Genomic DNA, 25,497 nt, shown 5'->3' on the forward strand with positions numbered 1-25,497 from the left:
AGCCTAATCTCTTCCTCATACTCAGATCTGAGCCCAGTTCATTGTTCCTATACAGATACTTGTCCAAAGTATTTATACTGATAGATGAACTTAGCAGCTCCCTGTCCTATTACTTGTAATCTAGGTGGGTTGTTTTGGTTTTTTTTTTGGTCTTCTTGCTGTGACTGTTTTGTTTCAGTGAAACTCTTCTAAGAAATAGTGATTGTCATGTCTTTATGATTTTCACTTTACCTTTTTTTCCAGAGTTGACAGCTTGTAATTGCATACAGAGTCTTACTGTAGAGAGGTGGCATCCTCCCAATATCTTAGGCTTGGAACCTAGGAGCCATCCAAGACTGAGGTGCCCCAGGGAATTATGACTAGAGTTACAGAGTAGAGTAGATGCTCATCTGTACTGGAAGAGGAGGTTTCCTCACTGAGAATTTCTTTATACTGAGGAAATTGAAGTTCAGGTTTAAAAAAAAAAAAGGCACCAAAAACCTGAGTCTCCTACATGTCATGCCAAGTAGGACTTTATGAAGAATGTTATGTCTTCTAATTTCTGTTCAAATGCAGATTTTTCATTTGTTATTCAGTTTTCTACTAGTAAACATTAGTGTCTTAGAGATGGTAGTGTGATTTTTTATGAGATTATGAATAGGAAAATTTGAAGGATAAATACCTATTTAGATAGTGTGAGAATATTCTTAGTTTTTTTTAAGTAACTAATGTTAGGATAGACAATATCAGCTCTAAGTTTTTAAGTTTTATTGTAATTCATTGAAGTAGTGATATCGCTATGTGAGGCAAAGAAATTGTGGAAATTTAAAGATAACTATGAATGTAAGCTTTAATGTAGATTTATATGAGACATATTTTAGAAAAAAGATAAGCATTTTGTGTGCATTGTTTTATCTTAATGGCTTCAAGTAACATCTTATGAAAACTAACTTTAAACAGGTCACTTGCATGTGAATGTCAAGGAACTGTTTGGTGTGAGCAATATATTAAGCTCCATCTGTTTTCAGCACCCCCATACTGCTGAGAGTGAAAGAAGGCATGATTCATTTTGACAGTGTAACAGTTTTTAATTAATATAATCACTTCAGAGATGAAGTCTTCGGAGTATCTAGTTAGCATACATGTGAGCAGCAGTATGGCACAGTAAAAAGATGAAGATTTTTGTTTAGAAGGCAAATTGGTAAAACTGTCCCTAAGGACTTTTCTCCTGACTGCCACTGATGGTGCTGACAGTTAGCCTTAGTCTTTTTCTTTCTTCATCTGTAAAATGACTGATAATATTTGTTATTACTTCCTACCTTACCTTTTTATGAAGATCAAAAGAAATATATTATGTGAAGCATTTTATAACCAGTATGCTATATTACTGTAAACTATTATTTTAAAATTAGATATTAAAACAGTAGTCATAGCTGAGAAGGTAGGTGATGGTCTCTCTTAGATTTAAAATGGAATAATTTTGTGAAAATAATCTCATGTCTTTACAAAGTAATGCTTTTAGGTCATAATTAAATTTCCTGTCTACTGTGTATCTTTAAATTTCTAAAGTTTGAAACAACACATAATAGCTCAAGCTACTACATACATACATACATAACTTGATGACATATTTTCAGCTTCAAAAATTATGATTTCTTAGATTCACATTGAGATGTTAACACTGAAGAAGAGTGCAGTGCTAAATTTTAATCTCTTGAGGGCACAAAGTAAGCTCCATATATCTTGAGTACTTAATAAATAATTGTTAAATGAATGTGATAATTTTAAGCATATTGTAAAAACATTCAGTTGATGACATGAAAGTGCTATTTTGGAATTTGTACAACAATATTTTACACAATTAAATATTTTAGTAGCTTACTAACTGGCCAACCTTCCTTGAGTCTCTCTCTTCTTCAATTCATTTTTTCCCATGCCTGCTAAATCTCAAGGCCTGATTTATGCCTCTTTCTTGTTCAGTGACTTTCAGTGGATTTCTAAAATCCTAGTGTCATAGGATTTTAGAGCACAAAGGACCTTAAAGATCATCTAATCTATTCCCCCCCCCCCCCAGTTTTACATAGTAATAAACTGAGGCCCTGAGAAATTAAGTGACTAGTCTAAGGCCACCCAGGTAAATAAATAACATTTGGAGTTTGAAGTCATATCACACCCAATGATTTTGGATTTTAGCAGTAGTTGCCAGACTTTTTTGATTGTGCACTCCTATCAGTAAAACATTCTTGAGTGTCACCCCTTCCCTAATATTTGTACATTTACTTATTGCTGGTACTAATTGGCATTGGTAGAAAAGTTCTTCACTAAGAGCGTCCTATAGTGAAGAAATAACAGATCCACTTAAAAAATTAAATACATGTCATATTCATCTAATAATTAATGTACATTATAAAACTCACACAAGAAATAAACATTGGTGAAAGGATGAAAGATGGTGAGATAACATTTGCCCCCTAGAGCCAATAGGGAGCCAGTTGAGTTTGAATAGGAGAATGACATGTTCAGAACTGAGCTTTAGGACAAAGCACTTGGGGAGCTGTGTGAAAGATGGGTTAATGAGGGAAAGAGCAAATAGAAATCTGATGTTGTGAAGATAGAAAGCAGGATTTGGCTACTTGGATTTGGATTTGTGGGTCATGAAGACAAAAGAGTTGTGGATGACGTTGAAGTTATGAACCTTGTTGACTGGAAGGATGGCTTTACAGTTGACAATAAAAGGGAAATTTAGAAAGAGGGGTAATTTTTTGGTGAAAAATAACATAATGAGATCAGTAATGAAGGGCACAATCCATCTGTGTCTGCTTATCCTCTGCAACATATTGTCCCACCCTAAATAGCTACTTACTTACTAACAAAAATTGCTATGAAAATTGGTTGACAGTCTGTCAGAAATTAGATTTAGGCTAACACCTTTACCTTATACTAAAATAAGCTCAAAATGAATACATGACCTAGATATAAAAGGCCATCATGGACAAATTAGAACATTGCCCTACAGATCCATTTCGTTGCCAGACCTTGTCTTTTCTGTTTTCACAGCAATTCTTGTATATGACCCTTTTTCTATACATATATAGCCACCAGTCTCAAGGCCTCATCACCTCTTACGTAATTTTATTGCAGTAGCTCTCTATTTGATCTTCTATAATCCATCCTCCACACATCTACCAAAGTGGTTCTCTTAAAGTTCAGGTCTAACCTTATCACTTTCCTACTCAATAAACTCTACTGACTCCCTTTGACTCTAGGATGAAATGTTATTTCATTTTTATCTCCTTTTAAAAGTTTTTTTGAGCTTCATACTGTACATAATTATTAGAACAGTAGTATATTGTGTACTTTTAAATATACATATATTGGGGGTGTTTGTGCCAGAAGTTTTCGTCGATAAGGATGCATGACCATGAAAGCTATTAAGCCACATGTTCCAGAATATTTGGGGTTTCTTTTTTGTCCTTGTTTCAGTCTCTCATATCATATTTGAATATAGTATATGTGGTACTTATGTGTGTACATTTCTGCCACTCTTCCACCTAGTAGGTTTTTAAGCTCCTTGAGGAAAGGAAGTGTTGTCTTTAACTCTAGAACTTTTCATTATTTTTCATATGTTTACATTCACATTGTACTTAAATACTTGTTGAATTAAACTTCATTATTTTCTCCCATCGGATAAATTCATATTTTATGTGGTTTAAATTTTATATTCTTCCTGTAAGAAATTAGGATGAGTTAGCAAATGAATTGTAGAATTTTAGGTCTAGAAGGGATATTGGAGTCATTTAATCTAGCCTCTCTCTTTAAAAAACAAAAGTAGTAGTTGGTGCCTTTACAAAACAAGATATCTAAAAAGAAGAAATTTATTATTAAGTTATGAATATATGTACATATAAAAATTCAAAGGGGTCTCCAGCATATTGTGTGCCATAGATCAGTGCTTCTTAAACTGTGGGTCAAAATATGGGACCGTGACTCACAGTTTAAGAAGTATTGAAGGGGTCAGAAGTGGGAAAAGTTTAAGAAGTCCTGTCATAGATGGTGCAGAGATGGTTCAAATTGAAGACCTCTGCAACAGCCCTTTTCTTTTATAGTGTATGCAAAGAAGAGCAATTTATTATTTTCATTATTAATAATAATTTTTTCTCTTGTTCCCATTTCCCTCCAACTCATTTAAAGAAACAAGAAAAGGAAGTAATCTAGGAGTGCAGGAAAGGAGAAGAAAGGAAGGGAGGGAAGACGGGAGGGAGGGAGGAGAATTCTACCAATAAATATGCATAGTAAAGCTAAGTACATTTCTCTTTGGCCATATCCAAAAGGCATGTCTCATTCGCTGCCAATGAACAGATGCAAATTCTCAGCATTCTGACACTATTTTAAAAATATAGCAAATTTTAAATTCACTTTTAAGAACTATTCACAATATGGAGACTCTGGTCTCCATTTACTTACCTAGGGAATGGTGGTAATTCACCAGTGTCCTGAGTATTAGATTCCTCACCTAGCTATGCCATGTCATTAAAATCGGGTAAAAGTCAATATATCTAGGCAATTCTGTTGTTAATAAATGGGGCCCAGTTTTATCTTCTGTACCTATACATGTTTACATATATTCATAAATTTTATATGATATGTACATATGTTCAATAACTTAACAGTACATTTCTTCTTTTTCGGTATCTTATTTTTTAAAGACACCAGCTGCCACTTTTGTTTTTTGTTTTTTATAGAGAGGGGCTAGATTAAATGACTCCAATAGCCTTTCTAGACCTAAAATTCTACAATTTATAATATTTAAATCCTTACTATATAAAGGAGTTTAGAAGTAAATGTTAGAAATTTAGAAAGTATTAGGGAAGGGATCATGAGGGCAGCTAGCAACTCCAGCTTATAAAATTACAAACAAAGAGGAGGGAATTTGACTGTACACTTGTAATGACTTCATTACAGGTCCTGCTCAGCAGACATGAATATGATAAGAGCGGAGAAAAAGGAAGGAAATAAAAGGAACTATTCCATAGTTTAAATCAACTGTGGTCTTTTTCCTTTTTCTTTAATTTCATTAGGATACCGATGTACTAGTGGTATTGCTGGGTCCAAGGGTATGCACAGTTTTATATCCTTTTGAGCATAGCTCCAAATTGCTTTCCAGAATGGTTGGACCACTTCACAACTCTACTAGCAGTGCACTAGTATCCCAGTTTTTCCCTATCTCTTCTAGCATTTGTCCTCTGCTTTTATATCATGTTAGCCAAACTGATTGTTGTTACCTCCATGTTGCTTTAATTTGCATTTCAGTGGTGTTTTAGAGAATTTTTTCATATGACTCCAGGTAGCTTTGATTTTTTTTTTCTACTAAAAACTTCCTGTTGATTTTCATGACCATTTATCAATTGGGGATAGCTCTATTTTTATAAATTTTACTGACTTCCTTATGTATTTGAATTTGCTGTAGAAATTTCACCCCAATTTCCTGCTTTTTTTTCTAATCTTGGCTGTATTGGTTTTGTTTGTAGCAAAATTTTGTGATGTGATGAAGTCAAAACTATCCATTTTACTTCTTTTGTTCTTCTCTATCTCATCTAGTCATAAATTCTTCCCTTATCCATAAATTTGACAGATAAAAGTTATCCATGCTCCCCTAATTTGCTTCTGTTATGGCCAAATCATGTATCCCCTTTGACCTTATATTGGTATATGGTATGAGCTGTTGATCTGTGCTTAGTTTCTGCCAAGCTACTTTACATTTTTCCCAGCAATTTTTGTCAGATAGTGAGTTCTTATCCCAAAAGCTTAGATCTTTGGGTTTATCAAAAACTAGATTACTGTGCTAGTTTACTACTGTGTAGTATGTACCTAATCTATTCCATTGATCCACCATAATAAATTCTCTAGAACTGAATTGTTATTGGAACACTAACTAGAACAAAACAAAAGGAGCAAATAACTCATCCATACACATATAAGGAACAGCTTTATTGGTGGTTGGAAAGTGTACATAGTGTGCACTTGCACGTCACACAACAGAGAGAGGCTGCAAGAGGATTGTAATGTTGAGGCCAAAGAGGTAGAGGATCTGAGATGCCTTCTGTCACTAGTGGCTGGAGCACCATGCTTCGAGTCAGGAAAGTCTCCATTCAGAGTCTGATGATAATAGCTGTGTGATCAGAGCAAATCACTTAACCCCTCATAGCCCCAGTTTCCTCACCTATAAAATAAAAATGACATAGCACCTACCACACCTATCATAGCTTCCTTGAGTACCTTTTCTAATACTAGTGGCATTTTCAGTCGTACCCCTACCCCTTATTGGTCTTGATGGAGAAGTTCGAATACTCTTTGGTCCTCCTTACCTTTTCCAGTCTCTTCCTCTACCATCTTTACTCAGTAATCTCTCTGCCTTTGAGATCCATACATTCCCTATCTATCACCCCAGAAAGATTCTGGTGGTTATTGTCAACCAGGCCCCAGGCCACTCTCCATCCTTCCTCAGTGAGTTCAGTACTTTGCTCAGTCTTTCTCAATTTCTTCCCTTATACTACTGGACTCCAAAATTCTTATTGATACTTCCACAAGCACCCCAACCTCCCTGTTCTTCAACCCATTTCCCATGATCTACTCCCCGACCCTATCTCATTTATACACAAAATTTATACACAAAATTTCTCTGTTGTCATTCCACCTTTCCTAATGCCTTGCAACCCCCAAACCTGTTCATCCTCACTGTGGTCTCTAGTGTCTCCACTTCCATTCTTTCCCAGGCCATCCCCCCATCTGTACAAGATATACTGAACTTCCTTCCCCATCTTGCCCTCTTGCTAAACTAATGCATCTCTACACTATCTTCTTCTCTCAAATCTCTTTCTCTTTTGCCCTTTCAAAGATCTTTCTCTGCCAGGCCTCAGCCTTGGACTGTTCCAGAGCTGCTACATAATGCTAGAGAAAATCACAAAACTGCAGACTGGGTCTGCTACAAAATTATGTTACATAAACCCAACTGGACCATCACTGTGAGTCCTTTTACTCTTCTTTAATTAACTTGGTTTCCCATTTTCCACATTGACTTTTCAGTATCTTTTCATCTCTCTTCAGATTTCCCATGGCTCCCCTTTCTTTTAGCTGAGAACCTTGCCTCATATTTCACTGAAAAAATTGAAGCCATTTGCTTAGTTTCCTCCTCACCTTTCTTATCTTACATCACTAAGGTGCATTCTTTAATTTTTTTCCTCTTTAGTCCTATTTCACCTGAAGAGGTGACCCTTCTCTTTGCCAAGGCAAATCTCTTTACATGCGCAAGCAATCCCATTCCATCCCATCTTCTCCAGCAAATTGGCCCTGCTATTATCCTCAGTTTTTCATTTTATCTTTAGTCTTTTCCTGTTCGCTGGCTTCTTCTCTACTGCATACAAACATGCCTGTGTTTCCTCCCTCCTCAAAAAACTTATGTCATCAATCCATCCCTGCTCTCTATTTTTCTATTTCTCTTCTCCCTTTCCTGGTTAAACTCCTTGATAATGCTGTCTACAATTGATCCCTCCACTTCCTTTCCTCTCACTTCCTTCTTAACTCTATGTAGTCTTGCTTCCAGCTTCATCATTCAGCTGAAATTAATCTTTCCCAAATTAACCAGTCTCAGTCCTTAGCCTTCTTGACTTCTCTTCAGTGTTTGACATTGTTGGTTAGCCTCTTGTCCTTAATTCTCTCTTCTTTCTAGGTTGTCATGACACTGTACTGTCCTGGTTCTTCTGCCTTTCTGACCATTCCTTCTTAGTCTTCTTCAATGGATCTCCATCTATGTCACACTTGCTAACCATGGGTATTCCATAGGACTTTATCCTGGGCTGTCTTTTCTTCTCTCTTTATACTGCTTCATTTGGTAGTCTCATCAGATCCCATCTCTGTACAGATGATCTTAAGATTTATATGTCCAGCCCTAACCCCTCTTCTGACCTCCAGTCTAGCATCTCCATTTGCCAATTGAATAATTCACATTGGATGTCCTTTAAACATCTTAAATTCAGCATATCCAAAATTAAGCTTACTGTCTTTCCCCCCAAATCCTCCCTTTCTAACTTTCTTATTGCTGTCAAGAGTGCCACTATCCTCCTAGTTATCACTCCCTCCTCTGTCTCCACCCCCTACCCCAAATCCAAAGAGTTTGCCAAATTCTGTTGTTTTTACCTTTGTAGTATCTCTCATGCTCCCTTTCTCGTTTGTCACTGCCACTACCCTGGTGCAGGTCCTCATCACCTCATTGCAAGTAGCATAATGGTTGTTCTCTCTGTGACTGTATTCTCTTCGCCAATCCGTGCTCCACTCAGCTGTCAAAATGATCTTCCTCAAATGAAAGTCTGACCATGTCACACTCTTTTCTTTCAACTCTAGTGGTTCACTGTTGCTTCTAGGATTAAATAAGCAAAATTTTTTGTTTGACTTTCAAAGCCCTCCATTTCCTAGCCCTTTCCTACCTCTCTAGGTCCCCCAAACCCCCAAATACTCTGTAATAAAATGACACTGGCTTCCTTGCTGTTCGTGCTTTAGATGCTCCATCTCCCAACTCAGGAATTTCACTGGCTGTCCCCCATACCTGGAACTCTCTCCTTCCTCATCTCTGCCTCCTAGCTTCCTTGTCTTCCTTTTAGTCCCAACTAAAATCCTTCTACAAGAAGCCTTACCTTACTCCCTTAAATGCTAGTGCCTTCCCTCTGTTGATTATTTCCAATTTATCCTGTGTGTAGCTCATGTGTACATAATTATTTGCATATTATCTCTCCCTTTAGACTGTGTCTTCCATGAGGGCAGAGAATCTTTTAGCTTTTCTTTATATCCCTAACACTTAGTACAGTGTCTGGCACATAGCAGGTACTTAATAAATGCTAGTTGAGTGACTGAGGGTTGTTATGAATATCAAAGGAAATTTTATGTGTGTGTATGTATGCATGTATACATATCTCACTTTGTAAAGCTCAGTGTGCCCTAAAATATGAGCTATTGTTGTCTGACCCTATCAAGGGAAAGATTACCTTAAATTTATTATGGTGGGGACTGTTGGTCATCTTTTAAATAAAACTCACATATCTGAGTTATAACACAAATGTCTAGTATACCACTGTCATGAAATATGACTATAAAATAATGATACTAATCCTACAAGCCATATTTAAGCTGTGCTTATTTTATACTTACACTTTTAATACCACAATCATAAAATTTTAGGCTTGGGAGGGAACTCGATGGTCCAAACCACGCATAGGAAGGATATACCTAACAAAGGGTCATCTAGCCTCTACTTGAAGCCCTCCAAGGAGAAGGAGCCTGACATCTTTCGAGATAGCCCATTCTAGTTTTGGACAACTCTGATTGTTAGGAAGTCTTTTTGCAACATCAAGCCTTGACTTCCCTCTTTGCAACTTACATCCATTGCTTCTGGTTCCGCCTTCTAGGGCTAAGCAGAATAAGTCTAATCCTTCCTCCACATGATAACCCTTTAGATTTTTGAAGACAACTATCATGTTCTCCGTTTTCTCTTCTTCAGGATAAGCTTGCCCATTTCTTTCCTTTGATCCTCATATGTCATAGACTCCAGGTCCATCACCATCTTGGTTCCCCTCCTCTAGATGCTCTCCATTTTATTAGTGTCTTTCTTAAAATGGCACCAGAACTGAACACAGTACTCCAGGTGTAAAAAAACATATGAACTACCATCTTGTTATTACTGGAAGCAGTGCCTCTTTTAATGCAGTCCAAGATCACATTTGCTTTTTTAAGGTTTTGCTGGATTTGTTGCCATATCGCACTGCTGATCTGCAGTCTACCCACAAACTGTTATCTCACTACACCTCCTCTAGTTAGTCCTGGTGAAGTTGATTTTTGAATCCATGTAAGACTTTCGTATTTATCCCTATTTAATTTAATTTTATTAGATTTAGCCCAGGAATCTGACCTTTCAGGATTTTTTTTTTAAAGATCCTGACTGCTAGCCATTGTTTACTATTCCTCTTACTTATGTCATGAATAAATGATTGCACAAATGAAAAAAAAAAGTATTAAGCTATGTGCCAGGCCCTGTGCTTAAGTGCTGAGGAGACAAATGCAAAATCTCTGCCCTCAACGAGCTTATATTTTAATGGGAGAAGACAACTGAATATAGGTAAGTGGTGGTTAGGGAAGGATGTTTTGGTCTGTAAAGTCCCTGGTCCCAGGGCTTCTGGGGGGAACAATAGGGCTCTTTCTTTTCTTTCTTTCTTTCTTTCTTTCTTTCTTTCTTTCTTTCTTTCTTTCTTTCTTTCTTTCTTTCTTTCTTTCTTTTTCTTTCCTTCCTTCCTTCCTTCCTTCCTTCCTTCCTTCCTTCCTTCCTTCCTTCCTTCCTTCCTTCCTTCCTTCTTTCTTTTTTTTCAAATTGACCCATGTTTTAATTGACATTTGTCAAGTACAAAGTCTGATGGAAAACACTACAAACAGTCTTTGGGAAAATGAAGATTAACAGCACCCCAGGAAAGGGAACAAAGAGGCACAGCTCACCAAGGCCTCATGGCATCTTCCACTAGAATGCTAGCCCAGAAGGGTCTCATCATCTCAGTCTGGTTCTTTCATCTCTTCCAGTTCTAGCCATATGGAAAGTCAGAAAGGGGCTATACTGTTTGCAACTATTCCATCCTGGGAGGATTTGAAGACTTTACTTAATATATCTTCCACCAATTAAAAATTCTGTAACAACAAAACAGATATTCTGTAACCGGCCCTCAAAGGTACCTCATACCTGAGAGCATCAGCTTGTGTTTAAGGAAGAGGGCAGTTTCTTTCTTAAAGTAGTCATATAGATTTGATTACTGTTGCCTGAGAAAGAGGGGCAGTGGATGTCAAGAAAATGATTTCTTCCATTGGTGGGTTCCTGCAGCCTCCATTTGGGGAAGGATCAGCACCATCCATATCACACTTTTCTCCCAGTTCTGCTCCAGACTCCAGACTTTACAAATGAGAAGACAGATGAAGAAACTGAGGCTGAGAGATGTTAAATGACTTGCCCAGGGTTACATAACTAGTAAGTGTCTGAATCAGGATTTGAACTCGGATCTTCCTGATTCCAAACCCAGCTCTTCATCCATTTATGCTTCAGTCTTGAGATCCCTCTGCTGAGCATATACCTCTAAGAAGTTGAAGATAGAAAGTGTCAATATATGCCAAACTATTTGAAACATCACTTTCCTAGCGAAGTGGAAACAAGGTTGGTACTTACTGATTTGGAATGGCTAAGCAACTTGTGATATTTACTGATCTATTTGCTGTAATTAATATTCAATGTAAATGTTGAATATGAAGGCTACAGGAAGACATATATTGATGCAATAGACCAAAACTGAATATTAGAAGATAATGACCAAACTTGATCCTGAAGAAGAAATATGACAATGCACCTTCATTATTTCTTTGTAGTGGTGAGGTTCCACTGTAGACATGGAACACTGAATCTACTGTTAGTATTGATTTAAGTGTCAGTTAGTTTTGGTGAAATGCTTTTTTCTCCTCTTTGTATTTTTATTTTTGTCATAAGGAATGACTGGCTCTCTAGATGAAGGAAAGGGGAGTGGGGAGAAAATACATTGTGAAATATAGTTACTTGGAGTCTGAGGTATGGGTATCCCTCCACTATGCTTACCCCCCTACCATTAATCTGTATATTTGATCAGTCGTTGCGTTGTTATTTTTATTCAGAAGTTATGGATACTTTTCTTGTATTATTTATTACAATTTGGCTTTCAGGTTTTGTTTCTTTTTTAAATTTGTTACGCTCTTCTGAGAAATCTGTAATTCTTATCTGTCTGCATCCTATCTTCAAGATCAGTTGTTTTGGCTTTAAATTCATGAATACTTTTAATATTGTTCTCCTTTGCTTCTTTTTGCCTAACTTTTTTTCAACTTACGTATTTTTTTTTTGTTCTAAATCTGTCATCTCTTCTTTTAGAACCTCTACTTCCTTGGAGAGAATATCCATTGCATCTTCTTAGTTTTGTATTTGTTTTTCTTTTTTTTTTTTAGGGTGTTCTTTTTTAGAAAAAAAGTTCATTATTTATTTAGTTTAGCATGATTTAAAAAAAATTTAAGTTCTGAATTCTCTCCCTCCGTGGAGTCTCTCCCTCATCCATTGAGAAGGCAAGCAATATGTTATCAGCTACATGTAAAATCATGTAAAACATATTTCCATGTTAGCCATGTTGCAAAAAAAAAAAAAAAGGCAAAAAAGTGAAAAAATTATACTTTAATCTGAACTCAAGAGTTCATCAGTTCTCTCCCTGGAGGTGGAAGCATCTTTCCTCTTCAGTCCTTCAGAGTTTCCTTGGACCATTGTCTTGATCGGAGTAGCTCAGTCTCTCCCAATTTATCATTGTTACAGTATTGCCATTATTCTCCTGGTTTTTCTCACTTCACATCAGTCCACGTAAGTTTTCTTGGTTTTTCTGACTGCATTCTAAAGTATAATAGTATTCCGTCACAATCACATACAACTTGTTCCGCTATTCCCCAGTTGATAGGCATTCCCTCGATTTCCAGTTCTTTGCTACCACAAAAAGAGCTGTTGTAAGTATTCTTAAACATATAAATCTTTTCCTTTTTTCTTTAATTTCTTTAGGATACAGACCTAGTAGTGGTATTGGTGGGCCAAACAGTTATGTCTTTCTGAGCATAGTTCCCAGTTAATCTCTAGAATGGTTGTACCAGTTCACAACTCTACTAGCAGTGCATTAATATCCCAATTTTTGCATATCCCTTCTAGCATTTGTCATTTCCTTTTCTATCATGTTAGCCAATCTGATTGATTGGTGTTACCTCCAAGTTGTTTTAATTTGCATTTCTCTCATCAGTGGTTATTTAGATCATTTTTTTGTATGACTCTAGGTAGCTTTGATTGCTTCTGAAAACTGCTTGTTCATAACCTTTGACCATTTATCAATTGGCTCTTACTTTTATAAATTTTACTTAATTCTTATGTATTTGAAAAATGAGAGACCTATCAGAGAAATTTGCTGTAAAAAAACCTTTCCATCCAATTTTCTATTTACTTTCTAATCTTGACTATTGGTTTTGGCTGTACAAATGCTGTTTTTAATTTAATGTAATCAGAATTATCCATTTTGGTTCTTTTGATCCTCCATCTCTCATTTGGTTATAAGTTCTTCCCTTATCCCTAGCTCTGACAGGTAAAATTGTTTGTGCTCCCCCTAAGTCATTTCTTTTATTTCCAAATAATGTACCCATTTTGACCTTATATTGGTATATTGTGTGAAATGTTGATCTGTACTTTTTTCTGCCAAACTACTTTCCAGATTTTCCATCTATCTTTGTCAAATAGTGAGTTCTTGCCTCCAGATCTTGAATCTTTGAGTTATCAAACACTAGATTACTATGTTCATTTACTACTTTGCTTTGTGTAACTAATCTATTCCTTAGCCAGTACCAGATTGTTTTCATGATTACTGCTTTTTAATATAGTTTGAAATCTGGAACTGCTAGGCTGCTTTCCTTCACATTTTTTTTTCCATTTGTTCCCTTGATGTTGTTATTTTTCTTTGTTCAGTTCTATGTTTCAAGCTCCAATTTCTGACCTACTTCTCGTTTGAAGCCATTCTGGATTTTCTTACTGGTATTTCACGATCTCTGGGGAGTCTGCAGAATTCTTTCTTTGATCAAGAAATTCTGGTTCATTTTTTTTTATTTTTTTAGAAAAATAACACTTACTTGTTCTAAGGGCCTGGCTGTTGTGGTTTCATGGTGTGTAGTGGGAGTCATCATGAAAGAATTCAGACTCAAACCATCTCCAATCCAAGCAAAGGTTTTTATTGAGTAATACCTCTCAGAATTGGACTGAGTTCCAAGAAGGAACTGGCACCTTCAGTAGGACATGACAGGCCATTTTACGGTACAGAAATTATGAATATTAAAAAGGCAGGAGAGGTTTGTCAAGGGATTAGTTAATAGGGGAGGGGTCCCAGCCTTAGTGGAACTTTGCATGTACCCATAGTGCATACAGAAAAGCCCATTGGGGGGGTTGGCATGTATGTATGATAATAATATAATAAGCCTCTCTATTTTAATTTGAACTCAGAGTTCATTAAGACTCTGATGAACCAGAAGGACCCCTTTTGCTATCACTGTGCAGGTGCCTACTTAGGGAAAATCCCTTCAATTATTTTGGGGTCCACATCCTGCACCCTGGTAGTGCTGCTTTCTGATTTGCTGAGTATTGTGGTCCTATCTGAGACTAGATGGATATGGTTGTGATTGAGTGCATGCACACACATGCTTTTTCTATGAGAAATATGAGGAGTGGGTCTTAGAGCAGTGTCTAGGGTTCTATCATATGGACATGCCTGCTATGCTAGTAGGGCATGAGTTCATGGACATACCTGCTGTTCTTTTGATGCAGTGAGGCACATATGAGGAAATCAGGATATTGGGTCAGCAGGGGCACTGGAGGAGCTGTGGCTAGGTAGGGAAAATGAGTCTGGGGGCAGTGGCTAGCTAGGGGCAGTGGGTGTGTTGTTCACTGAGGCCTGTGATTGAATTTGGAAGCAGTGGTGTGGTTAAAGCCAGATTGTGTGGTTAGATCAGGACATGCCTACTGTTCAGTGAGGCCCATAAGGAAGTTAGGGGCAGCTTGGTGGTGCCGTGGATAGAGCACCAGTGCAGGAGTCAGGAGGACCTGAGTTCAAATCTCACCTCAGACACTTGACACTCATTGGTTGTGTGACCTTGGGCAAGTCACTTAACCCCAATTGCCTCATCCTGGGTCATCTCCAGTCATCCTGATGAATATCTGGTCTTGGATTCAGATGGCTCTGGAGGAGAAGTGAGGCTGGTGACCTGCATAGCCCTCCCTCACTTAAAACAAAGTCAAGTGCAAGTCATGTCATCATTTTTCTGATAGCATGGTCTTCTTTGGCAATGAAGGACAAACACACACATTTGCCTGTGGGCTAGATTTTTATTTAGGCTTGGATTTTGTTCTTTCGAGCTTTTTCTTGTATTCCCAGTCACTTGTCTTACTTTTTGCTTTGACTCCTTCACTTTGCCTTGTTGCACAGATGCCTGAAGCTCATTAGTATGGGAGCCTATCCAGAATATACTTTGGCAGGGAAAATACTTTCCCCAGCTGGGTTTATAGTCCCCTCTCCCTTGGGTGGAAGCTACTTTCCCTCTAGATTGGAGCTTTATGATCCTCTGATTTTCCACTTCCACTTCCTCTTTCCCCTTTCCTTCCTTCCAGGGGCTGGATGGAATCAGTGTCTGCAACTCATTGTGGGGTGATCTTAGTCACTGCTCTACAGAAGAGGACTGACTATAATTTGAAGTAACAAATCTGCAAAGTTGCTTAAGGCTCGTTGTGCTCGCTGTGCTCACGACCTGTGTGCAGAGTGAGTCGTTACTGGTGTTGGGGATGCCGAGTTGTTTGTTACTTCTCTGACTTTCTGTCTTGTGAATTCAGCTTTAGTTACTTTACATGTGATAATTTTCCACTCCTCTGCTCTACCTCCCCTTATTTATGTTTTGGGCTAGAAATATTTGTGAAAAACAGTATCTACCATCTTATTGGTTATGTGATCAAGTCTCCCTTTGTGTGGTTTTCTACCAGTTTGTATTATTATAGTTTGTGTGACTGTAGAACTCCAGTTTGGATTGAATACTCTAATAAAGGTCTGTTTGCATGTAACAGAAAAAAAGGGTTCCTTTACTGGAACATTTTGAATGCTGATTTTCAGATGGTAGTGATGGCTTTATTTGATTATTGATGGATAATAGGATTTGAGAAAAAGTTAATCAAATGGGTAAGCTGAGTTACTTCATTTTTCTGGATCTCGGATGCCTAATCTATAAAGTCTTGTGGAGGGCTGTACATCTGTAATCCTGTCTGTGGTGTAAATCAGTATCCTTTTCAACATAGACTGATTGCCCCAAATAAACTGAACTAACAGCATTCAGTTTGCTTCCTGGAGGTGAGCCAGACACCATTTAGTTTTAGAGATTTGTTGAAATTGGCATTTATTTTATTGTTATAGACCTAAAATAAGGAATCCAGGAAGAACAAAATTAAGACTTAGTCTTCAAGGATTTGGGAAAGAGGAGTATATTTTACCAACTGCCAGAGAGTCATCAATCATAGAATTTAACATTTTGAAAAAATTTTTTCATTTTAAAAATGAAGAACTCAAGACCAATTAAAATGAGCGTTTTCATATTCATTGTGGAATGGGAGAGGATTGTACTTGAAACTACAAGGCTGTCATCTAGAGCTTGCTTTTCTTTTTAAGCATAGAATATCTTCAATATAAACTTTCAAAGCTGTCCTGCTTGTCTGTGATTCCTTCTGACCTTTTTTCTGTTCTCCCATCTGAGAGAAGGGTGTTTATCACCACTCTTCCTATCCCTCCTACCTTCTGCCACCCAGTTGGGAAAAGAAAGCCCTTGGAAGAGATACGTACAATAGAACAGAGCAAATTCCCACATTGGCAATGTCTAAGACTATTTATCTCATTCTGCTTCTTTAGTCCATAAACTCTCTGCCAGGGAGTAGGTAGAGTGCTTCATTGTGAGTGTTCTGGAACATGGTTGATGAAAGTTCTTAAGTCTTTCAGAGTTCTCATTATAATGTTGTTACTATATATATATATGTATATGTATGTATAGTTCTCCAGTTTCTGCTTATTTCACTTAATGTAGGGCTTCTCAAGTTTCTCTGAAACTGTTCCTTTAATCATTTCTTATGGGACAACAATATGTTGTTAATTCATTTCAGTCATGTTCATCTCTTCGTGACCCCATCTGGGGTTTTTCTTGTCAGAGACACTGGAGTGATTTGCCATTTCCTTCTCTAGCTCATTTTATAGATAAGAAAACTGGGACAAACATGTTGAAGTGACTTGCTCAGGGTTACGCAGTTATTAAGTATCTGAGGCCAGATTTGAACTCAGGAAGAGGAGTCTTCCTGACTCCAGGATTGTAACTCTATTATCCATTGTGCCATCTAGCTGCCCTCACAATAATATTACATTGTCTTAATATACTATAATTTGTTTAATCATTACCTATGTGATGGATTTCTCTTAGTTTCCTGTTCTTGTCACTACAAAAAGAGGTATCATAAATATTTTTATTCACATTGGTCTTTTTTTTTCTTTCTTTGATACCTTTGGGGGTGGGGAACAGAGTAGTATTGGAATCAAAGATACAAAAGACATGACTGCTACCTTGGTGATTAAAACTTTTGGAAAAACAAATTAAGTTCAGGAGGAAAGTTTATGTAGGAGAATAAAGTAGAGCAGAGCACTATACATACATATATGTATATATATATATGTATATATATATATATATATATATATATATATATATATATATACACACACACAGAATATGTCTGTTTTGTAACTGAAATTGGTAAAATTCTCTTAATTTTTCTTAATAACACCTTAAAAGAAAGAAAGTATAATACCTGTCTAGGGAAAGCAAATTTAATATAAGCTGAGCCACACACAGTAATGAATTCATCACAATGTCATAAAGAATAGAAGTTTTAATTTCCAAGTTATAGGTGGCCTTGGGGTCATAAAGTAAGATTGAAATTTTTCTTATTCCTTATTTCCCCTAGGTTTTCAAAATAAGAACCGAGTAGCAATCCTGGCAGAACTAGACAAGGAGAAAAGGAAATTACTTATGCAAAACCAATCTTCAACAAATCATCCTGGAGCCAGGTACTATATATATTAATTGGATGTCAGTGTATCTCAAAGTCTGAAGCCATGATCCACAGTAGGTTATTGGGATCCTTCACAAAATTGAAAAAGTTCTTATGTTTTAAGAAACAAGATGCTATATTTAGCACACATATTTTTAAAGAAGAAATCACGGGTATTTTATACAGTGCCGAAACAACTGTCAGTTTTTGGGAAAAGTCATCATTCAGTCATTCTGGTTATTTACCCTTCGCTAACCAGAGTACCAGTTAATTGAATCATTTGATGTCACCTGACAGTTTTGGCATCTTCTAAACACATTCCAGGAGTACGGTGTTATTTGACTTTTTAACCTAGACAATTACATGATGGATGTTTTTCCCTCCAGAAGAATTTGAAGAAAAACTTATCACATTATTTGCCATTTTATCAGTTTTATTTTCAGAAGTAAAAAGGACCTGTGGGAATTTAGTTGTAGTCATTATAATAGAGATGAGTTTTTTAGGTTGTTGAGAGATGGGTTTTGCTAAGGCATTGACTTTTATTCCTAATAGATTGCCATCTTCACCACCTAAATTCAGTGTCATATTATAAATGCAACTTTATACATGCACAAATTAAAATGTGGTTTTATTTTTTTCTGAACTGTTAATGAATTGCTTTTTAAAACTAATTCAGTAGAATTAGTGATAGTTTGAAAGCCTAAAATTTCATGTGGCTTTGATTTCTTGACTGTAATAAAATTAGCCAGGTAAACTGGAAAAAAAAAATCCCTGCTCCAGAAAGGTCTTTTGCATCGCCACAAAGAACACATCATATGTAGTGAAAAATGTGACTTGTAAATACTAACTAGTTCGGTGCCTTGAAAGTAGCCAAGTAATGTTTTTTTTTTTTTCAGCATTGCCCTTTCCAGGCCCCCCCTTAATAAAGATTTTCGTGATCATGCTGAACAGCAGCACATTGCTGCGCAGCAGAAGGCTGCCTTACAGGTGAGCAGATATTGCTAAGCGCAGGGAGGGGAGAGGGACATTTTTATTTCTTTTTTAAAAAAATTATTAATTTTTAATTTTCAGCATTCACTTCCATAAGTTTTAAATTTTCTCCACCTCCACCCCCAAGAGAGCATGCAATCCAGTGTAGGTGTTGCATATACATTCTTATTAAACGTATTTTCACATTAGCCATATTGTACTGAAGAATTAGAGTGAATGGAAGGAACCATGAGAAAGAAAAAACAAAACAAAAGAGAGTAAATATCTTCAATCTGCATGCAGACTCTGTATTTGTTTTTCTGGATGTGGATAGAATTTTCCATCATGAGTCTTTTGGAGTTGTTTGATGTCCTTGCATAGCTGAGAAGAGCTAAGTCTATCAAAGTCAATCTTTGCACAGTGTAGCTGTTACTGTGTACAGCGTTCTCCTGGTTCTGCTCACTTCACTCAGCATCAGTTCATGTAAGTCCTTCCAGGCCTCTCTGAAGTCCACCTGCTCATCATTTCTTATAGCACAGTAGTATTCCATTACATTCATTCACAACTTGTTCAGCCATTCCTCAATTGATAGGCATCCCTCAATTTCCAGTTCTTGGCCACCACAAAAAGAGCTGCTATAAATATTTCTGCACATGTGGGTCCCTTTCCCATTTTTATAATCTCTTTGGGATACAGCCCTAAAAGTGGCACTGCTGGGTCAAAAGGGGGCATTCTTCTGAATACATGTTAGACTTATGTGGGATGCTCGGAAAAAGATGTCAGCTTATATAAGGCCTTTATATTTTGCAAATGTTACATACCACCTGAAGGTGCTATTTCTGGTTGCTTTTCACCTTGCCCTTTCCTCAAGTTTTGTTTTTTTCCATGGCATATTAGCCAATAAATTTATTTTTCTACCCAGAATCTAATATCAATATAAATGTTGCATACATTGCCAATAAATCTGACCAATATAAGTGAAATGGATGAATATTTACAAAAATATAAATTTCCCAGATTAACAGAAGAGGAAATAAAGTATTTAAATAAGCGCATTTCAGAAAAAGAAATTGAACAAGCCATCAATGAACATTTTATATTAGAGTACTAATTAGGAATTAGGTAACTCCTTTAGTCCTTGCTCAGTCACTGACTAGCCCTGTGACCTCTAATAAGTCATGTAGCTTAACAGAAATAGGAAAGTTTGGTAGAGGGGGTTGAGATGGGGATATGGAGGGGAATGATGATGAGTTCTCTTGTGGACATGTTGAATTTGAGATGTCTCTAGGACGTTCAGTTCGAAAAAAGAGATTGAGGTGGACATTTACATCTGGGAATCATGCTTAGAAATGATCATCAAACCAGTAGGACCTGATGAGGTCATCAAGACAGTGTAGTGATGGAATTGAAGGGCTTAGGACAGGACCTTGGAATATACCCATAATTTGGTGTGATATAGAGGAAGAATTTGTAAAGGAGATTTAGTAGAAATGGCCAGACAGGTAAGAGAACAAGGAGAGAATACCACACAAACCTGGAGAGGAGATCTTGGAGGAGATTGTGGCTACAGTGTCACATGCAGTGTCAGGTTAATGATGGGGCTTGAAGCTAGACTGCAGAGGATTAAGAGATGAATAAGAAGAGAGATAATGGAGACAGTTATGAGAGAGAGCTCTTTCTTAGAAGTTAGAGAAAAGGAGAGTGTCTAGTGAATGCTTTTCTAAAATTATTTGATCATATTGGAAGGTAGTAGGGAAGTAACCAGTAGATTAGGAGCGGTTGAAGACTTAAGGAGAGTTTGAAGACAGACCTCTCTCCTCTAATTTCAAAATCATCACTTTTCTGCTTGTTTTGTTCTTTTCTACTACTAGGTTGCCTTAGAAAATTTGATGTGCAAATCCAGAATCTTTTTATGTGAACTCAGGTGCTTTCCCTTGCCTGTCCCACCAAGAGGTGGTCCTGTGAGATCTGTGTTTAAAGTTGTCCCCACTTTGAGAACAAGTATTTATATTACTCTTTTGGTGTCTGGGATTACGAAGGTAATTAGAGGAGCACCTAGTTCAGCTGATTGATGTTATGGCTGCAGCATTTCTCCTTCTACTTCAGTTTTATTGGCAAAATAAGTAGCATAAAAATGGCTTTACAATTTAGAAAGGATGAGGACTTGTTTTCTCATCTTACACATGTTATTGATGGCTTTCATTTTTCACACCATTGTCACTTCCTGATACACCCAACCCTGGCCTTCTCTGCACGCCCTTTGTCAAAACCTTTTTGTGTAACAAAGAAAAAGTTAAGAAAAACCACAGTGGCTGTGAGCGTATACGACATTCTGTACCCATAATCTGCCACGTACCTGCTGAGAAGAGGAAAAGATGTTTCATCAGTATCAATTCTTTAACGCCAAGATTGATTATTACATTAAATTGGAGATACCTTTCTTTTTTGCTAGTGTTATGCAGATTTTAGTATGATCTAAATATTAACCTCTATAAATATTACCATATATAAGAAACTATTGTGACAAGAATTTTTTTGTTTTTGTTTGTATTATTGTGGTCATTGTGAATTGTTCTTCTGGTTAGACTTTCCTCACTTTTATTTGTCCTTCCTCATATTAGTTCATATTAGTCTTTCCATTTTTTTTCTCTGAATTCCTTATATAGGACAAGTCATTTTAATCATGTTGTTGAGAAACTACGATTATTAATTTTCCCTTTCTTTGTTTCAGCATGCTCATGCACATTCTTCGGGATACTTCATAACTCAGGACTCTGCATTTGGAAATCTCATTCTTCCTGTTTTACCGCGGCTTGACCCAGAATGAAGGAAATATTTGCATTGGGGAAAACAACTTTGTAAAATGAACTGCCAAAGTTACTGTCATTCCGATTCACTCTGTGCTAAGAAATGACTCACATTTTTTTGGTGAGATTTTGTATTTCATGCCTTGTTGCAAGGCACTTTACATCTATGCAGGTGAAATGTACATAAATGGTGCATGTTATACAGGCTATAACCATTCTGTAATGCACTTCATTTATTTATACCAACATGCCTGAATGCTTTAATTTTTTTTTTTTTTTACTCTTAAGTAGGATGAAATATACTATGAGACCAGACTAGAATTTAGAAAAATTATGTAAGGTATTTAACTTTAAGGAAATGCCATTTTTTCACCCTAAACAAATGGGATTGGCCATAGAAAACACACATTCTTGGTGTTTTATCAGACTGTTATTAGTGTGCCTGCTGAATTTATGTTCTTGAACATATTGGTTTGGAAAATGATCCTGAAATCTTTTATACGGCCTCATACTAGGTTTTCCTAGTCTCACTTTTAATCCTAGAAGAGAGGTTAGTCTAAATTAAAATAAGTATTATATGTTTTTTAGTATTTCTTAAATATGAAATGTATGTAAATGATGTTAACACATGATATTAAAAGCCACTGTGACAATAACTTTGGTGATACTCTTGAGTTGTATATTATGCTATTTACTAATGCTGTTGTCATAGCACCTAAATGTAAAGTTCCAGTTCTGACTTAAAACTTAATGTGCCAGTTTTACTTCCTTATTCTTCTTACTTAAAAGTAGAGATGAAAATTAGAGTTAGATCTTTTCTACATAATTTTGTAGAGTATTTTGAGCAAGATTTTCCTGCATCCATCATAAGTCCCATATTTTATAGTAAGTTGAGGCATTTGGAGTTTAGTGACATATCCAAGGTCACAAATTTAATATGACTTCCTATGGCCACTGGTTGGTGGCCATATTTTAGAATAGAAAATGTGCCTATAGGAGGTTGAGCTCTTTCATGTAAGGCTATCTTTGAATTTTCTGTAGCAGTACCTGAAACCATTCTTGGGCACCTTCTTCAGGTAATTTACCAATCTTGAAAATTCAAGCAGTATGTATCACTGGATCAGGTAAAATAAATAATCTGTGGCAATGGAAGAGAGAAAAACTAAATAATGAACCCGGGGTTCAAATTTATGATGTTAATCCAGGGCTCTAATCAGCTACAAACGTATCTTCAGGTATAGATAAGGAAATAGTGGTGCATTCTCCAACTTATCTTTTAATTTAACAATCAATTTGTATACCTAATATTTCAAATAATTTATAATTAATTTAAAGGAAAACATGTTAATATATTCCTGAAAGATCATTAGGTATGGAAGGAGATGAAAAAAATTTGGATCTTATGATCTATGGACCACTCTCATTGTTCAGTTTTGTCCCCTTCACTCTTACTAACATCCTTCTCGGCAAAGAATCATATTTTTAGAGTTAGGAAGAACCTTAGAAGTCAGCTGGTTTAACCCTCTCATTTTGTAAGTTAAGTGGTTTGTCTGTTGTCACACAAGTTGTAAATGGCAGAACCACAATTCTGGGTCCCAGACAATCTCCTACTGAAACACGCCCAAAGGCAATCTCAGTTACTGATGATGCACATTAGTTTTATTTAAAAAAAAATTCTGGCTTTCATCATTACCCCATATTGCTCTATTGGTGGGGGCACTCACAGCCAGACCACAGGCCCTACCAAACCCAGGGTACATACACCAAGAGGCCGTTTTGGAAGAGAAGTTCATGGGAAGGTTCCATAGTGTCAAAGGCTCCTAGCCTTTGCCCTCATTCTCCTTTTCACCTGTTAGACCACACCTGAAATACCTACTTAACTGTAACAATATTCTCTTTTCATGCGAACATACTACTCATTATGACTCCTACCCTTTACTTTTAAAAACACAGCACTTCACCCTTTCAAAAACATGCGTCAATATCCTAAGTACTACCTGGTAGCACTAAACAGCGCTCACAAGAGTACAGTCAGATGTGCCCCCTTGCCATTATACCCTCAATGCTGGGATATGAGGAGGAAGCTTTCCACATGAGGAATGATGTGACATGGTATCTCAGAAAAAACACTTGTCTTTTGAGTTAGACCTCTATCCAGTTTAGTTGTCCCTCGGGCAAATTCTTCTGTCTGGACCTCAGTTTTTTCACATGTAAAATAAGAGGACTGTATGACATCAGTTTTCCGAACTTGAGGTCAGTAAACTTCTTTTTTAAAATATTTTGTTTACTATATTAAAATATAATTAGTTATCAGAGGGTGAGGCATAGTGGAGGACATGTATTTATAAGTGCCTACTACGTGCTAGGCACTGTGCTAAGTGCTTTACAAATACGATCTCATTTGACCTTTACAACAACCCTTTGTAATTTATAATTCCTTTGCAGTCCTATATATTTAATTTTATACTTTTAAAAAACATTTTTCTGAGAAGGAGTCTGCAGGCTTTACTATATTGCGTAAGGAGTCCATGACACACACATATTCAAAGTTAAGAACTCCTGTATTTAACCTTAATGCCCTTTCCTGCTCTTAACTCATGTGACGCTTGGTAACAGATGCATTTTTGATTCCGCAGAACCAAGCTCCAGGTTCTTTGTGTTGCTTTCTTTGTATGTAATCTTATGCTTTTTGTAAGCGTGTTTAATCATTCCTCCCTCATTAGGTTGTAGGGAATATTTCTTCTAGTTCTTTATTATATTCTCAAGTTTTCTGTACAGCACTCAAACAATGAGTACTGGTAAGACATTAGACTGGAAGACTGCTTTGTTGTTTTTCATTCGTGTCCAACTATTCATGACCCCTTTTGGGGTTTTCTTGGCAAAGATACTGACGTAATTTGCTATTTCCTTTTCCACCTCATAGGCAGACAGGGTTAAGTGACTTGCCCAGAGTCACACAGCTTAGTCAGTGTCTAAAGTCAGATTTGAATTCAGGAAGATGAATATACTGACTTCAGGCCTGGTACTCTACCACTGCACTACCTAGCTACCAGGAAAACTTCTTACAAGGTTGTAAAACAAATTTAGGAGCTACAATGTTTCTTAATGAATAACAATAATCAAACCCACAAAATTCAGCCACAGTGTTATAAAGAATTGAATTTTGCCATAAGAATCATGCAGTCCTTTTAAATATATATACAGTATGCATTAAAATATATATATGTGTGTGTGTATACACACACACACACACACACACACACACACACATATACGTTTATAAATAAAAGGCTGAATTTTGTGGGTTTGACCCCTCCATAAAATGGAGGCCCTAGGAGGAACTTACAGGTAAGAGAAGGGGTCAGCTTGATAGATGAATATTCCAGTGTAAGAAAGCACAGGGGTTATGGAATGTTTCAAGGCAAGGAGGCTCAAAGCACTGAGCTGGGAGGTAAATGAAGTCTGGCTGACCTTCATTCAGTTTTAAAATCTATAAGCCTAATAATGCTGCAATAAAATTCATAAATGAAAAGCTTACAGTCTTGTATTAATAACTGAAAAATATCAGTAGCAAGAAATTTTGACATTTCATTATCAGAATAAGTCCTACAAAAAAATGGTGACCACCTGTTGCCCATAGGAGAAAATACAAACTCCTTTGTAACAAACTTGATAATTATTGCACACTACTTACCCTTTGGGGCAGCTAAGTGGCACAGGCCTGAAGTCAGGAAGACATATCTTCATTAATTCAAATCTGGCTTCAAACACTGTAACCCTGAGCAAGTCACTTAACCCTATTTGCCCCAGTTCCTCATCTGTAAAATGAGCTGGAAAAGGACACGGTAAACCACTCCAATATCTTTGCCAAGAAAATCCCAAATGGTGTCATGAAGAGTCAGATACTATTGAACGACAACAACTTAACTTTCAAACATCCTGTGTTTTAGCCCCATGGTTCATAAACTATGATGATCTGAGGTTTCCTGAAGCCCTTTTAGG

General features: G+C 36.8%; 1 protein-coding gene across 4 annotated transcripts in view; it reads left to right on the forward strand.

The window, feature by feature from the left end:
* The window catches only part of INIP (INTS3 and NABP interacting protein), a 47,022-nt gene extending 24,871 nt beyond the window's left edge, over nucleotides 1-22,151 (forward strand). For all 4 annotated transcript variants that reach the window (XM_072598045.1, XM_072598046.1, XM_072598047.1 and 1 more), the window contains 3 exons: nucleotides 17,633-17,735; nucleotides 18,616-18,706; nucleotides 21,420-22,151. In XM_072598045.1, the coding sequence (XP_072454146.1) occupies nucleotides 17,633-17,735; nucleotides 18,616-18,706; nucleotides 21,420-21,515 (290 nt within the window). In that variant the 3' untranslated portion in view covers nucleotides 21,516-22,151. The remainder of the gene's footprint in view (nucleotides 1-17,632; nucleotides 17,736-18,615; nucleotides 18,707-21,419) is intronic.
* Nucleotides 22,152-25,497: the final 3,346 nt, after the last annotated feature.

Source organism: Notamacropus eugenii, chromosome 3, assembly GCF_028372415.1.
Source record: "Notamacropus eugenii isolate mMacEug1 chromosome 3, mMacEug1.pri_v2, whole genome shotgun sequence".
In the NCBI taxonomy this organism is placed as follows: domain Eukaryota; kingdom Metazoa; phylum Chordata; class Mammalia; order Diprotodontia; family Macropodidae; genus Notamacropus; species Notamacropus eugenii.